Genomic DNA, 13,066 nt, shown 5'->3' with positions numbered 1-13,066 from the left:
TCAAATTTTGGAATCTCAAATTGGTAGGAGAAGAAAAAGTACCATGGAATTAAAGTGATTGCTCAAAACCACAATCTTCTCAATCTTCTTTTTGATGCCATGGTGAGGACATCATGTAAGGCTCAAGAAAACATATTTTCTAAACATTCGCTTGGGTGAATATTTTTGCATCACAGATTGATATTTCCTATCAAGATTTAACCATTACTCCCCAGGCTATTATATCCACAAACTTGGGTGATCAGAAGGGCATGGATGCCATTACCATCATCATCATGCCAAATTTTCTGAAAGAAAATTCATGATACACCAAATCTGTTAGTGATAAAGCAAAATAAAGGCTCACAAGGCTAATTCATATTCTCTTTCTTTAATGGGAAACTTCTAAAGCTTTAGTTCACAAAAGGTAATATACCATCCTTTGTGCTAAGTGAAATATTCTATATTAATAATCTATAATCAGCTATGTATTGGGAAATTATCATCCATATTAAATCCTTCCACAATAGATTAGACACTACTCTTAAAGTAAATGCACCACCATTAATGCCCCCCTACTACAGCCTTAAAATCAAGTTGGCTGTGGGACACATTTCTGAACTTTAGTAGCCTCTTGAAAATTACAAAGACTTTTATCGTCCCCTTCACTAACATCATCAGGGACTCCCTGCTTTTTACATTCTCGGATTTTGTTCAAATAGCCAAACTTCTCAAGTAAAAGTCACAACTTCCCGTGATGATTTCATAAGAATTTCTTTATATCCTTCTGCATTGAGTTCAAACACATCCTCAGTCAGCAAAGTAAGTTAACTTCTGAAAACAGTAGTTGCTCACCTAACACAGTACTGCTAAAATATAAAAGGAAACCAGCTTAGAAAGCCTGACTTGTAACTTTTAACATGGCAGACAAAATGCAAGTCATGTTTTTTGGCTTGTCTAAGCTTAGTTTTTTCGTTGCTAAATAACCATTTTTAAAAGATCATTCTCTCTCTCTCTCTCTCTCTCTCTCACACACACACACACACACACACAGAGTATAGTATCTTTCAATCAATTAATTTCTTGATTTTTAAAAATTAAGTCCATGTTAGCATATAATTAAATTAATGATACATGTTTAAATTAATGATACATGTGCTACTCAGTTATGTAAAATTCTTTATGAAGTTTTAGTTTATTCATTATCAGTTTTATAGATACAAAATAATCCACAATATTTTATTCATTTATTATTATTGAATTGTATCGCTTAATATTGATTTAAACTAACATCTGTGAATTGAAGGCAGGCATCTCTTAATATTGATTTAAGCTAACATATGTGAGTTGAAGGCAGGCCTATCAAGAACCCTTCTCTTGTCGTGCTTTTTAACACTTACCTCAATATGAGATGGAGCTGTCGTTGGTGCATATCGTTCAACAACCTCTCCATTTCTGTTAACCAGAAATTTGGTGAAATTCCACTTGATAGCATCACCAAAAATGCCTCCACCTTTGGAGTTCTTTAAAAATTTGTATAGGGGAGACGCATTGCTTCCATTCACGTCCACCTGCAGGATAAAACATCAGTCACATACATTATATGTGAAAAGAAACAAAGCTATGAAGAAGTGATGGCAAACTTATACCAAGGGGGATTACAGAAATAACCGCCTCCCCCTTCCAAGTTCTGCTGGTGCCAGATGGGTGCGGATTGTCTGTAAAGGACCTAATGACAGCCTAGAGTAGCAAATTCTTTGGACTTGCCAAAAGAAGAAAAAAAGAAAGCACCTTGTCGAATATCGGATACTCCGCTTTAAACCTTGTGCATGCAAATTCTTGAATCTCTTCATTGGAGCCTGGCTCCTGTTTACCAAACTGGTTGCACGGGAAGGCCAGGATCTCCAATCCTGTACAATTGCAAAATGCACAAATGCGACCAGAACAATATCAGTGTACAAATAAATACATGCAACCATGAACCCTATTTCTCAAAGGTGGATAATACCTTGATCCTTGTATTTGTTGTATACTTCAGTCAGCTCAGTGTAATTGGATGTGGTCAGACCACTGCAAAAACATGGATAAAATCTTCAATATAAAAACACTAGTGTTACATCCCTTCAAAAAATCTAATTATCAGGTCTGATCACAAACCTTACCGCAATGTCAGTCTACGAGCAATCTTAGACAGATAAGATGTTTTAATTGCTACAATAAGAACCTAAACCCTAATGATGTACCCAATGCATATGGTACATTACCTGCACACATGCAACCCACCCTCATCAAAAACCTCTTTCATGCACATGGAGCTGGCCCAAGTGCCTGGTCTGCTGGAAATCCGTAATCAAGGAAACTTACGAGGTGACGATAAGTGAATCACTTCTTCTGATGAGATGCAAAAACTTCTGCTGACTACAAGATGGCTGCCGAATTTTCAGTGGTCTACGGAGAGAAAAGGGGGTTGGCCGTAGTCTGATGTAACCAGGTTAGGAAACTGGCCAAGATTTTTTAAGTCCTTCAAAGTGAAATCTTGACCGGAAAGGGCTTCGCATATGTGCATGATAAACCTCAAATGAGGCACATCCATTGCTGCTATCTTGAAAACCCCAGAATCTGGATTCTCCACATGCTAATAACCATGGTTTATAGAGAATTCTGGCCAACAAAACCCTAATTGGAAGACTTGGCAACGACCCTTAGCTGACAACCACTCCACATTTGCATAATGCAACAAATGCTACATGAATACAGCTAGTTTACAAACCCACTTAATTAGCTGGGAGTAAGATCTTCTCTCCGGCCTGAACATTACCTTTACTTGGGTTTGGCTGGGACTCTGTCTACTAGATGAAAGGCATGCGACTAGGCAAAAGACTCTTCGTCCGTGAAAGGCAATTGTAGGAATAGTAAAGGGTGAGTGGGCATCTGACTAAACTAAAAAAAAACTGTTGTGGGAGTTAGGCTAGAGACTGAAGCAAAGCCAAAGGCAGAAATCAGCACCCTAATCTTGATTAATTCCATGGGTTAACAAGAAGTGCATGTTTTAGCATAAAACTTGATTAATGTAAAGCAGTAACACCCATGGTCAAGATGCTAACATATGGCACAAACACTGATTTGCTAACCTCAAATTTTGTGTTGGAAAACATAATAATAAATTCTCATCTCACTGAGAGAGGAAAAATCCTTACCACTGAGATGCGACATTGACAATCAGCAAAACTTTGCCTTTGTACGTTTCAAGGCTCACCTCATTTTCACGGAAATCCTGCGTAGAAAACACAATCAATTCGAGCCCAAATTAAGAAAAAAAGAAAACGTTTAAATGCAGTTTCAGCCCAGAGCAATTCGGAACCCTAAATGTAACAGAACAAGCCCTAATCAGAGAAAAAAACAACCTTAATTAGAGAGAATAGAAAGAGAGTAGAAGCGAATTGAAACCTGATCACAGAATGGAATTAACACTGATCAGAGAGAAAAAAAAAGATCGAGTAAGCCCTAATACCTTGACTGTGATGTCGTAGATACTGGAGGGCGTGCTGGAGGCCATGGTGGAGGAGGGGCAGAGAAGAAAACGAAGAAAAGGGTGAAGAGGATAGATACGAAACAGAGGGGAAGCGAAGATCAAAGAAAGAGGAGGAACGTCTGGCTATGGCGGTCGAAGCTCTGCCTCACAAGTCGTTGTACAACACGACCCACGTTGTGGCACACACTCATATATGAACACCTCGAGAGTTAATTCACGCCAAGCCCCTCCTTCCCTCACACCTTCCCCTCTCTTCTAGAAAGCAATTTTTTTAATTGATACTTTGTATTTAGTCCACCTTTTTTCCCACATTTAGGTGGATGTGTGAGACAATAAGAGCTACACATTTAGGAGACAATAAGAGCTACACCCTTTTCACACCTCCCGCACCACCTTTTCACACCTCCCGCACCGTCCTATCGGAACTCCGACAATCTTGCACCACAAGGCACATACTCCCATGCTTTGTAGAATTTGACCCACCCACTCTGGCTCACTCTGCATCATGGAGGGCTCTCAACTAGATTTCATCGATAATCCATCATTTTTCTACCGGGTGAAAATTCAAAATCCCTTAATAAGTTTGTTGGCTCTACATCTTTTTGGCAATGCCCATGGAGCTTTTCATAAATGTGCCACCCAACAATCACAGTACAATGTTCGAGAAATATTTTAACTGTGACCATACATGTTTCCCCTTGAGATCTAACTCAACTGTGAACTTGACGTAAAAAGGTAAATATTTTTTTAGAATTACAGTATACACATCGTTTTTCCTAGTGATTAGATTCCTTTTTGAGTTGAGATTTGTTAGAAATGCCAATCTGTGGAGGTTCAAAGATAATCACAACCATTATGAAGAAATTAACAGCTTAATTAAGAGTTAATTAGATAATTAATTATCACTATAAAGAGAGCATGAGATAGACACAAAGCCACAAAGTTTGCATAAGACTTGAGGCTCTTAAATAGTCCAGGTACAATGAGTGACTCTTCAACGTCCACCTCCAAGAAACACTTAGGCTATGAAATAGTCAAAGGTACAATGAGAGACCCTTCTACTTCCACCCCCAAGAAAAAACTTGGTCACATGTGATCCAAAGAATCCATGGAGTTGTCGATGCTTCTAGAATTTGTTGATGGAGATCATTTTGTGTGCAATAATTTGTTGATGATGATCATTTTGTGTGCAATAATTTGTTGATGGAGATCATTTTGTGTGCAATATGTGTCGATGATGAGATGGTCGATGCTTCGCAGATTCCGGAGATGATGTGGATACCCATGTTTGGTGTAGATGATGTGGAAACCCATGAGTTGATGAGGATTTTATCAATAATGCACACTAGTATTGCACCCGCGCGTTGCTGTGGCCGACCAAGGTTCTAGAAAAGAACTATTCCCTCTCTACAACCATCTCTCTCTCTCTCTCTCTCTCTCACACACACACACACACACACACACACACATGCCCTCTCCCTCTCTCTGTCACGTACACACACTCTCAAATGTTGAAACTCTCTCTCTCTCTCTCTCACATGCACACACATATAGACACTTGCTCTCTCTCTCTCTCTTTCAATCTCTCTCTCTCTCTCTCTCTCTCTCTCTCTCTCTCTCTCTCGCACAGATACACATATGTAAATATATAGTATATACAATATTATGTTCTAGATACATAAACCTATACATAGACACATATACTTATACATATATACATGTATTTAAAAATATAAATACAAACATCGACATAATTTAATTAATTTTGATTAAATTTTAATGTGCGGAGATGGGTGATAAGTTGTGGTCACTTTTAAATATATAGATAGATATATCATACACACATCTAAACACACACACACACACACACACACACATATATATATATGTATATACATATACATATATGTATGTATATATATATATATACATATATACATACATATATGTATATATATAATATATATATATGTATATGTATATATATGTATGTATATATATACATACATATATATACATATATATATATATGTATATATGTATATATATGTATGTATGCATATATAAATGTAAATAAAAACACACACACACACACACACACATGTATACACACATATACATATATGTTTTCTATTTCATTTATATTTTATTAAAAGATACTTTTTATTCTCTATCTCTCACTCTCTTTCTCTCTCTTTTCACCCTCTCTCTCTCTCTCTCTCTCTCTCCAGGTCTGCCCCATCTCACTCTCTCTCTCTCTCTCGCACATTCTACACATAGATGCAAATGTATGCACATGCATGCATATACTCTCTCTCTCTCTCTCTCTCTCTCTCTCTCTCTCTCTCTCACACACACACACACATGTACACACCGCACATACACTAATCTAAACGCACACTCTCTCCTCCCACACAAACATTATCTGTCGTCTCTCTCTCTCTCTCTCTCTCTCTCTCTCACACACACACACACACACATGTACACACCGCACATACACTAATGAAAACACACACTATCTCCTCCCACACAAACTATCTCCTACATAGAAATTCTCAGCCTCTCTCTCTCTCTCTCTCTCATGCACACACACACACACACTCTCTCTCTCTCTCTCTCTCTTCACGCACACTCTCTCACATAGAAACTCTCTCTCTCTCTCTCTCTCTCTCTCTCACACACACACACACAAACACACACACACTTAAATAGATTTACACACATATATATAATTTTAATTAATTAAATTTTAGATTAAATTTTAATGGTAGGGATGAGTGGTGAGGTGTGCTCACTCTCAAATAAATGCATCTTACATGTAATCTCTCTCTCTCTCTCTCTCTCTCTCACACACACACACACACACACACACACACATGCACATACTGTTATGACCCATGTTATTTGAATAATAATCATGGTCATTTAAATTTGTATATATTTTTTTATGATGTCTATTTCTCATCATGAACACGTTAGGATTGATTGATGTGATGTCAATTGATTGTTACTACTGACGTGGTTTATGTTTATGAGTTTAGGTGATGAGGTGTGCAAGGGTTCCGATTTAGGTGTTGCACAGTGCGAGGGTACCGATTTAGGTGTCGCACGGATGGTGGATTGAGTCATGGCGTGTGGACCGATCTCACAATATTTTGTGGCTGTATTATGGCATTTGATATTATTTTGACATCAATGTGATGTGTGTGTGTGCACGTGTCAATTTATTGTAAAGTGTGCGTACGAGCATTAGTTGATTTATTTTGTAATGTGCACATGTGCACAAGTTGGATTATTGCATTAGAAAAATAGTGCAAACCTTAGAAGGTTTGAGGACAAAGGTTAATTGAGGACAAAGGTTAATTGAGGACAAAGGCTAATTAAATGGCAAAGTCCAAATATGGATGTATACTTTATTTTTGGCTAAAAGCCTACTTTTTGGAATATATGAAAATACCCACGCGAGAAGAAGCCACTCACGTTGGGGGGGGGAGATTGCACCCAGTCTTGTGTTGCCTTTTGTTGATGGTGATGTATTTCTTTCTCTTGCTCTATGTTTTGATATGTGCTTTAATTTTTCAATTCAATTCAAGTAGTTGTTTGAGATTTGATTTAATTTATGAGTCTTTTGATTATTTTCTTCAAGAAAATTAAAGGTCCGGTTGCAGTGGTATCAGAGCTTGGGTGAAATTTAATTTTCTTGAAGGCCGAGCTTGGGTGAAATTTAATTTTCTTGAAGGCCGTCAAAAGAGGTGAAAGAGACTAAAAGAGAGGTGATTTTGGTAAATTTTTTTGAATTTAAATTGAAGAAGAATACGTTTAGGGATTTTTCTTTATGGATGAAATAGGTTGTTTTTAACCATTGACTAATAAGTCTCCATCAACCTATTGCCCAAAGGATAAAGAAAAGGTGGTAAACCATTCTCAGAAACCATAAAACCTCTCTCAAATTGAAAAGCGGTTTTGCTAAATTCTTGACCTCTTTGTGATATGTCTGTATGGATGGGTTTCAAAATTGATAGTCAATCCAGCTTAGCTTTCAGATTGCTAAACCATTGAGGGAGGAAGCAATCTATAATAGAGGGCTGAGAATTATTCATGAGTCTCTTCAAAAATTAATTTGGTTTTTTTTTTCCTCCTCCTCTGTGCTGCGCTGGGCATAAGCTTAGGGAAATATATATATATATATATATAATTTCCTATTTCTCCCTCCCTCCTTCGTATCCCGGCGGCAGCGGCAGCGGCTTCTCTGAGAAATGACTAAAGCTATATATATATATATATATATATATATATATATATATATATATATATATATATATATATATATAATTTTCCCAATTGATCTCTCTCTCCTCCTTCATATTCAGGCTGCGTCGGTTGCGGATTCAGGGAGGCGCTAAATTTTTTTTCTTTTTCCATCCTGCTGGCGGCGCAGAGACCAGCGATTTCAGGGCAAGGAGGCCAGAAATAGAGGCTATTTTTTTTAATTATTATTTTCATTTTTAATCGTGCACGCTACCTGCTGGTGTTGCTCACACATTAATATTAGTAGGAGAGGTTGAAAATGTAAAGCTTATAAAAGCTTTAATAAGCTTAATTAAAGGTTTATTAATCATCATAAAAGCTATATATATATTACAAGTTGTAAATATTGAAATCATTATGCACTAATTATAATTTCCTCCAAAGTTTTTTTTTAAACAAATCTGTCCTGAACTTCATGAATTCCAAGATGATTGAATTTATCTAATCATTTTGTTTGAGCTTTTATTAAGCTTGGATTTAACTGTGTGTTGGATTTAAATTAGTAGAAAATCATGTTAAGCAAAGCTTTTATTAGTAAGCTTAATTAAGAAACTCTTTGAGCTTTAATTAATAAAGCTTTAATTTTAAAGAGCACATGGATTATTTCTTGAAAAAAAAATTATGCATTTGTGTATTGAGCTAACTTGGCAGGATTCACATCTAGTTCGACGTTCCATATGAGATAAGAAATCCAATCTTTTCTCTTGTTTTTTTAATTTTTCCTATTCCTATTAATTGTCAAGAAATGGGTGAATATCCGCACCATCGTACTATTCATCGTACTATTCAGGAACAGCTTGACACCGAAGAGGTTAACACACTCGACACACTAGCCAAAGGTGGAGGTATGTGTTAAAAATTATTTATTGTACACAATTTCTTGTTTGCTTTTGTATCTGTTTTCTGAATATTCTTTTCTTCAAGACCTAGTTAGAAAACTTTAGCTCTTGAAGAGAATTTTAGATATAGTGACCTAACTAGAGAGATCAAGACAAGATTAGCAAAAGTTATCTTCAAGATCTAGTTGCCCAAATTCAAGTAAAAATGATTGCTAGACATTTCATAGAAGATTAAGACCAATTTGAAGATTCAAGAACCAAGCAAGTTTCTCCAGTCTTTGATTCAAGTTATCAATTGCTTCACCATCAAATTTAGTGATCATGAGAAAAGTAAAGAAATAGCTCTCAAGTGATTAGAAACCAAGTTAAGTTGTATACCAATCACAATTACGAATTTTATACCAATTCAAGTAAAGTTTTGTCTAAATTTTCAAGTGTTCTAGTTTAAGATTTATCTGAGTACAAGATTCTTTCAAGTAAAGCTTTATCTAAATTTTCAAGTATTGAAGTTTAAAGATCTATCCAAGTACAAGATTCTTTCTAGACCAAGAATTGCTCTAAGTCAAAGATATATTCAACCACAAGATTTAAACTCCTTAAGAACAAGATTTATTTAAGAATTACAATTATGATTAATTAAAGACTAATCTCTCAATTTTCGATCATTCAAGTATTTTTAATCTAAGCCAAGATTCATTACTAGTATATCAAGTTTTTGCTATCAACTAGGGTACAAGATGTCTATTTTTAATCAAGTTCTGATTTCAAGTTTAAGATTAAGCTTAAGATCAAGATCCCCTTTAGATTTCATTGTTTACAAGTAAAGATTCACAAATTCAAGAATTATATACCTATTCAAAGATTATAATTTTTGAATTTAGTATAAGATTAAGATCAAAAACAAATTCCGAGAATTTAGTAAGACAATTCCAAGATGAAGATCAAGAACAAATCCCCAGAATTCATCAAGTTATTATTTTTTCAATCTTAAGTTGATAAGAATTTCCATTTCGACTTAGTTCATTTTTGGAATAAGACTTGTAGTTTAATTTTGAGGATAGAGAAAAGTTATGTCGGAATGAAAGTTTCAGAGGGAATTAGCTACTCCGTCTCAAACTTCTATTCTTAAGGTAGTGTCGTGTGGAATTAATCTATGGTATGGGACATTAGATTGGTTTTACATACCTATCTCAGACGTATCTATGTCTTCTATCTTTCACCAACGAGTGTTTGTATGTGGAAGATACCTAAGTGGTATGGGACACTTAGATCCCTTTTACATGCGTTCATTTGTTTGGTTTTATTTTCAAAAAATTGTTTGATGTGATGATCTTGTCTGCCACTTGTACCATGAAGCCATCCACTCATTGATTACGCAACTGAGGACAGTTGATTCCCAACAGGGAGGACTGTTATGACCCATGTTATTTGAATAATAATCATGGTCATTTAAATTTGTACAGGCAGCACGTGTCCACAGGCAGCACGTGCATGCAGGTTCAACAGGTTAGCACTCCTCCTGTAATGGCAGCTTCTTTGGCTGGTGCAGGAGAGGGACGCCTGTCTGCACGGTGGTGGCTGGAGGAAGTCGCCGCCAACTGGACAGCTCTCATGAGGTTGCTTGAGGAAGTCGCCGCCAGCTGAGTCTGAGGTTGCCGCCTGTGAGAGCCAGCTACGAGCGGCAAGGATGAAGGAGAGCCTCTATTGGCTGCCTGCCATGGAGATTTTGCACGTGTCAAACTTGTGGGCGCTCTGCCTGCACACACTCTAGAAAGAGCGTCTTTGCTTGTTTCCATGGAGTCAGCTCTGATACCATGTTAGAAATGTCAATTTATAGCCAATGGAGACACAGCCTAGCAGGAACGTGTTGAAGTCCAATGCAGGACCTGTGTTGAAGTCCCATGCAGGAGGTGCTGGGTTCAAAACCTTCTATCTCTTGATAGCAGGAGGTGCTGGGTTCAAAACCTTCTATCTGTTGGTGACAGCGGCACGAAAGCACTCGAGCACAAAAGATCCCAAAAAAAAAATTGTCAATTTATAGAGGTTCAAGAATAATCACAACCATTATGAAGAAATTAACAGCTTCATTAAGAGTTAATTAGACAATAAATAACCGCACACTAGCACAAAAGATCCTCCCAAAAAAAAAGAAATGTCAATTTATAGAGGTTCAAGGACAATCACAACCATTATGAAGAAATTAACAGCTTTATTGAGAGTTAATTAGACAATAAATAAGCACTCTAACACAAAACCACACAATTTGCATCAGACTCGAGGCTCTAAAATAATCAAGGCTCAATGAGTGACCCTTCAACTTCCACCTCCGAGAAACATTTCACCTTCTATAACTCCCAAGCAACCTTTCACATTCCATAACTATCATGTAACTCCTCGATCTTCATATGAGTACATCTTTTGACTTTTCTTTCACTAATAACCCCACAGTGAACTCAAGATCAACATAACCTTTGACAACTATACACATGCCCCCTTTAATTTCTAATGTCCATGACCACTACCATTACCCAATGTCCATACCATAACCATAATTGCAAATGGCCATTAGGAGAGCTAACTTCCAACAAGATTAATTGGACCTCAACCGACTCTAGGAGCTAGGGCATCGCTTTCCTGAACATTGTCACTATGTAACATAAATGCACACTGGGTATGCAAGTAAAAGCCAAGTCTCATCCCATTTCACCATTGCATCAAAATTCTAGGATCTTGCACCACAATGTAGAGTTTTGCAAAATTTCACCTACCCACTCTAGAGTAATGGAGTGTGCTCTTATATTAAAGGGGTTTCAACTGCAAAATTTCACCTACCCACTCTAGAGTAATGGAGTGGGCTCTTATATTAAAGGACTTTCAACTATATTTCATATGTAACTTGTAAACTTTCTAATGCTCATGGAACTTGCATGTTTTTGCACTTTTCCCCCTTTCTACAAGGTTCCTTTAAAATTTTATGCTACCATGTACATAGTCCATCTCAAAAATGTCTCACCTTTAACAAAGCTAACTATGTAAGTGCATGGGTGCACAACTAAGAGCACATGCACAATCGCATTAAAATTCTAGGATCTTGTATCATAAGGCAAATAGTCCCATGGTTTGTAGAATTTCACATACCCACTCACGAGTACTAATGGCATGGGCTCTTATAATGGAGGGCTCTCAACTAGATCACCCATAAGCCATCATTATCCTATTGGAACAAAAAGCCAAAATCCCTAATAACTTCGTTAGCTCCACATCTTTTTCTCAATTCTCATTGGAGCTTTTCTAGGTTTTTGCACCTTTCCTACTTTCTAGAAGGTTTCTTTTAATATTTAGTGATACCGGTCATATAGTCCATGTTTTTCCTATAAATGTGCCAGCATTCATTGGATCACTATGTAAGTGCATGGGTACACAAGTAAGAGCCGAGTCTTGTCATTCATTGGGTCACTATGTAAGTGCATGGGTACACAAGTAAGAGCCAAGTCTCGTCATTGCGTATTAAATTCTAGGATCTTGCACCACAAGCCATATAGCCCCATGCATTGTAGAATTTTATCGACTCGCTATGGGGTAATGGTGTGGGCTCTTGTAATAAAGGGCTTTCAGCTGTATTTCACTCATTAGCAATTTTATTGGTAGAACAACCAAAATCCCATAATAGCTTTGTTAGCAATACATCTTTTTTGCTTTGCTCATGAAGCTTTTATGCACTTTGTAATGTTTTGAAATAGTTTCATTTATGGATCTAACTTTTGCAAAAGTTGTAGTAAAAAAAATCACACAAGGAAAATAACATGATTTTAAAGTAGAAAACAAAGAAAACAAGCAACTTAATCTTTAAAAAATGTATACCTTGATTACCATTTTTTACAAAGAAAAGAAATTTAATCTTGATTAATTAAAATATAACTTTTGAAAGTGATGATTTATTATTAAATTTAAAAATATATATGAATATATATATATATATATATATGGACACACACACACACATATTCTCCCATATTATGTATGTATGTAGGTATGTATATTTATATGTTGTATGTAGGTATGTATATGTATGTATGTGTGTGTGTGTGTGTGTCCATATATATATATATATATATATATATATATATATATATATATATATATATATATATATATATATATGGACACACACACACATATTCTCCACATATTATGTATGTATGTAGGTATGTATATGTGTGTGTGTATGCTGTATGTAGGTATGTATATGTATGTGTGTGTGTGTGCGCGTGCGCGTGCGCATGTACACACACACACACACACACATGTGTTGAGTTTGGTTGAGTTTTCATAAATTTTTATGTTTTAATGTTTTTAAATAATTCACAGAAAAAAGGAGGATACCATGTAAGGCATGGAGAATGATTAA

At 36.3% G+C, this 13,066-nt stretch overlaps 1 protein-coding gene across 1 annotated transcript; it reads right to left on the bottom strand.

Moving 5' to 3' along the window:
• Positions 1–339: 339 nt before the first annotated feature.
• LOC147603908 (putative phospholipid hydroperoxide glutathione peroxidase) lies at positions 340–3,682 on the bottom strand. Its single transcript, XM_086795982.1, has 6 exons — positions 3,491–3,682; positions 3,177–3,253; positions 1,988–2,049; positions 1,771–1,889; positions 1,380–1,550; positions 340–766 (listed from the first exon to the last, which is right to left on the bottom strand). Exons 1-6 carry the CDS (start codon positions 3,533–3,535, stop codon positions 743–745), a joined length of 498 nt encoding a protein of 165 aa, XP_086652108.1. The 5' UTR covers positions 3,536–3,682; the 3' UTR covers positions 340–742.
• Positions 3,683–13,066: the final 9,384 nt, after the last annotated feature.

Source organism: Cibotium barometz, chromosome 63 (genome assembly GCF_041138505.1).
Source record: "Cibotium barometz isolate CiBa-2024 chromosome 63, ASM4113850v1, whole genome shotgun sequence".
NCBI classification, from domain to species: Eukaryota; Viridiplantae; Streptophyta; class Polypodiopsida; order Cyatheales; family Cibotiaceae; genus Cibotium; species Cibotium barometz.
Note: the sequence above shows the minus strand (reverse complement) of the source record. Positions and strands in the feature narration are given on the sequence as shown.

Coding starts and splice junctions, on each gene's coding strand:
- LOC147603908 (XM_086795982.1), bottom strand. CDS start 3,535: ATGGCCTCCAGCACGCCCTCCAGTATCTACGACATCACAGTCAAG. Junction 1,551..1,770: donor AGTATCCGATATTCGACAAG/GTGCTTTCTTTT, acceptor TTTATCCTGCAG/GTGGACGTGAATGGAAGCAA. Junction 767..1,379: donor CAGCTCCATCTCATATTGAG/GTAAGTGTTAAA, acceptor AACTCAATGCAG/AAGGATATAAAGAAATTCTT.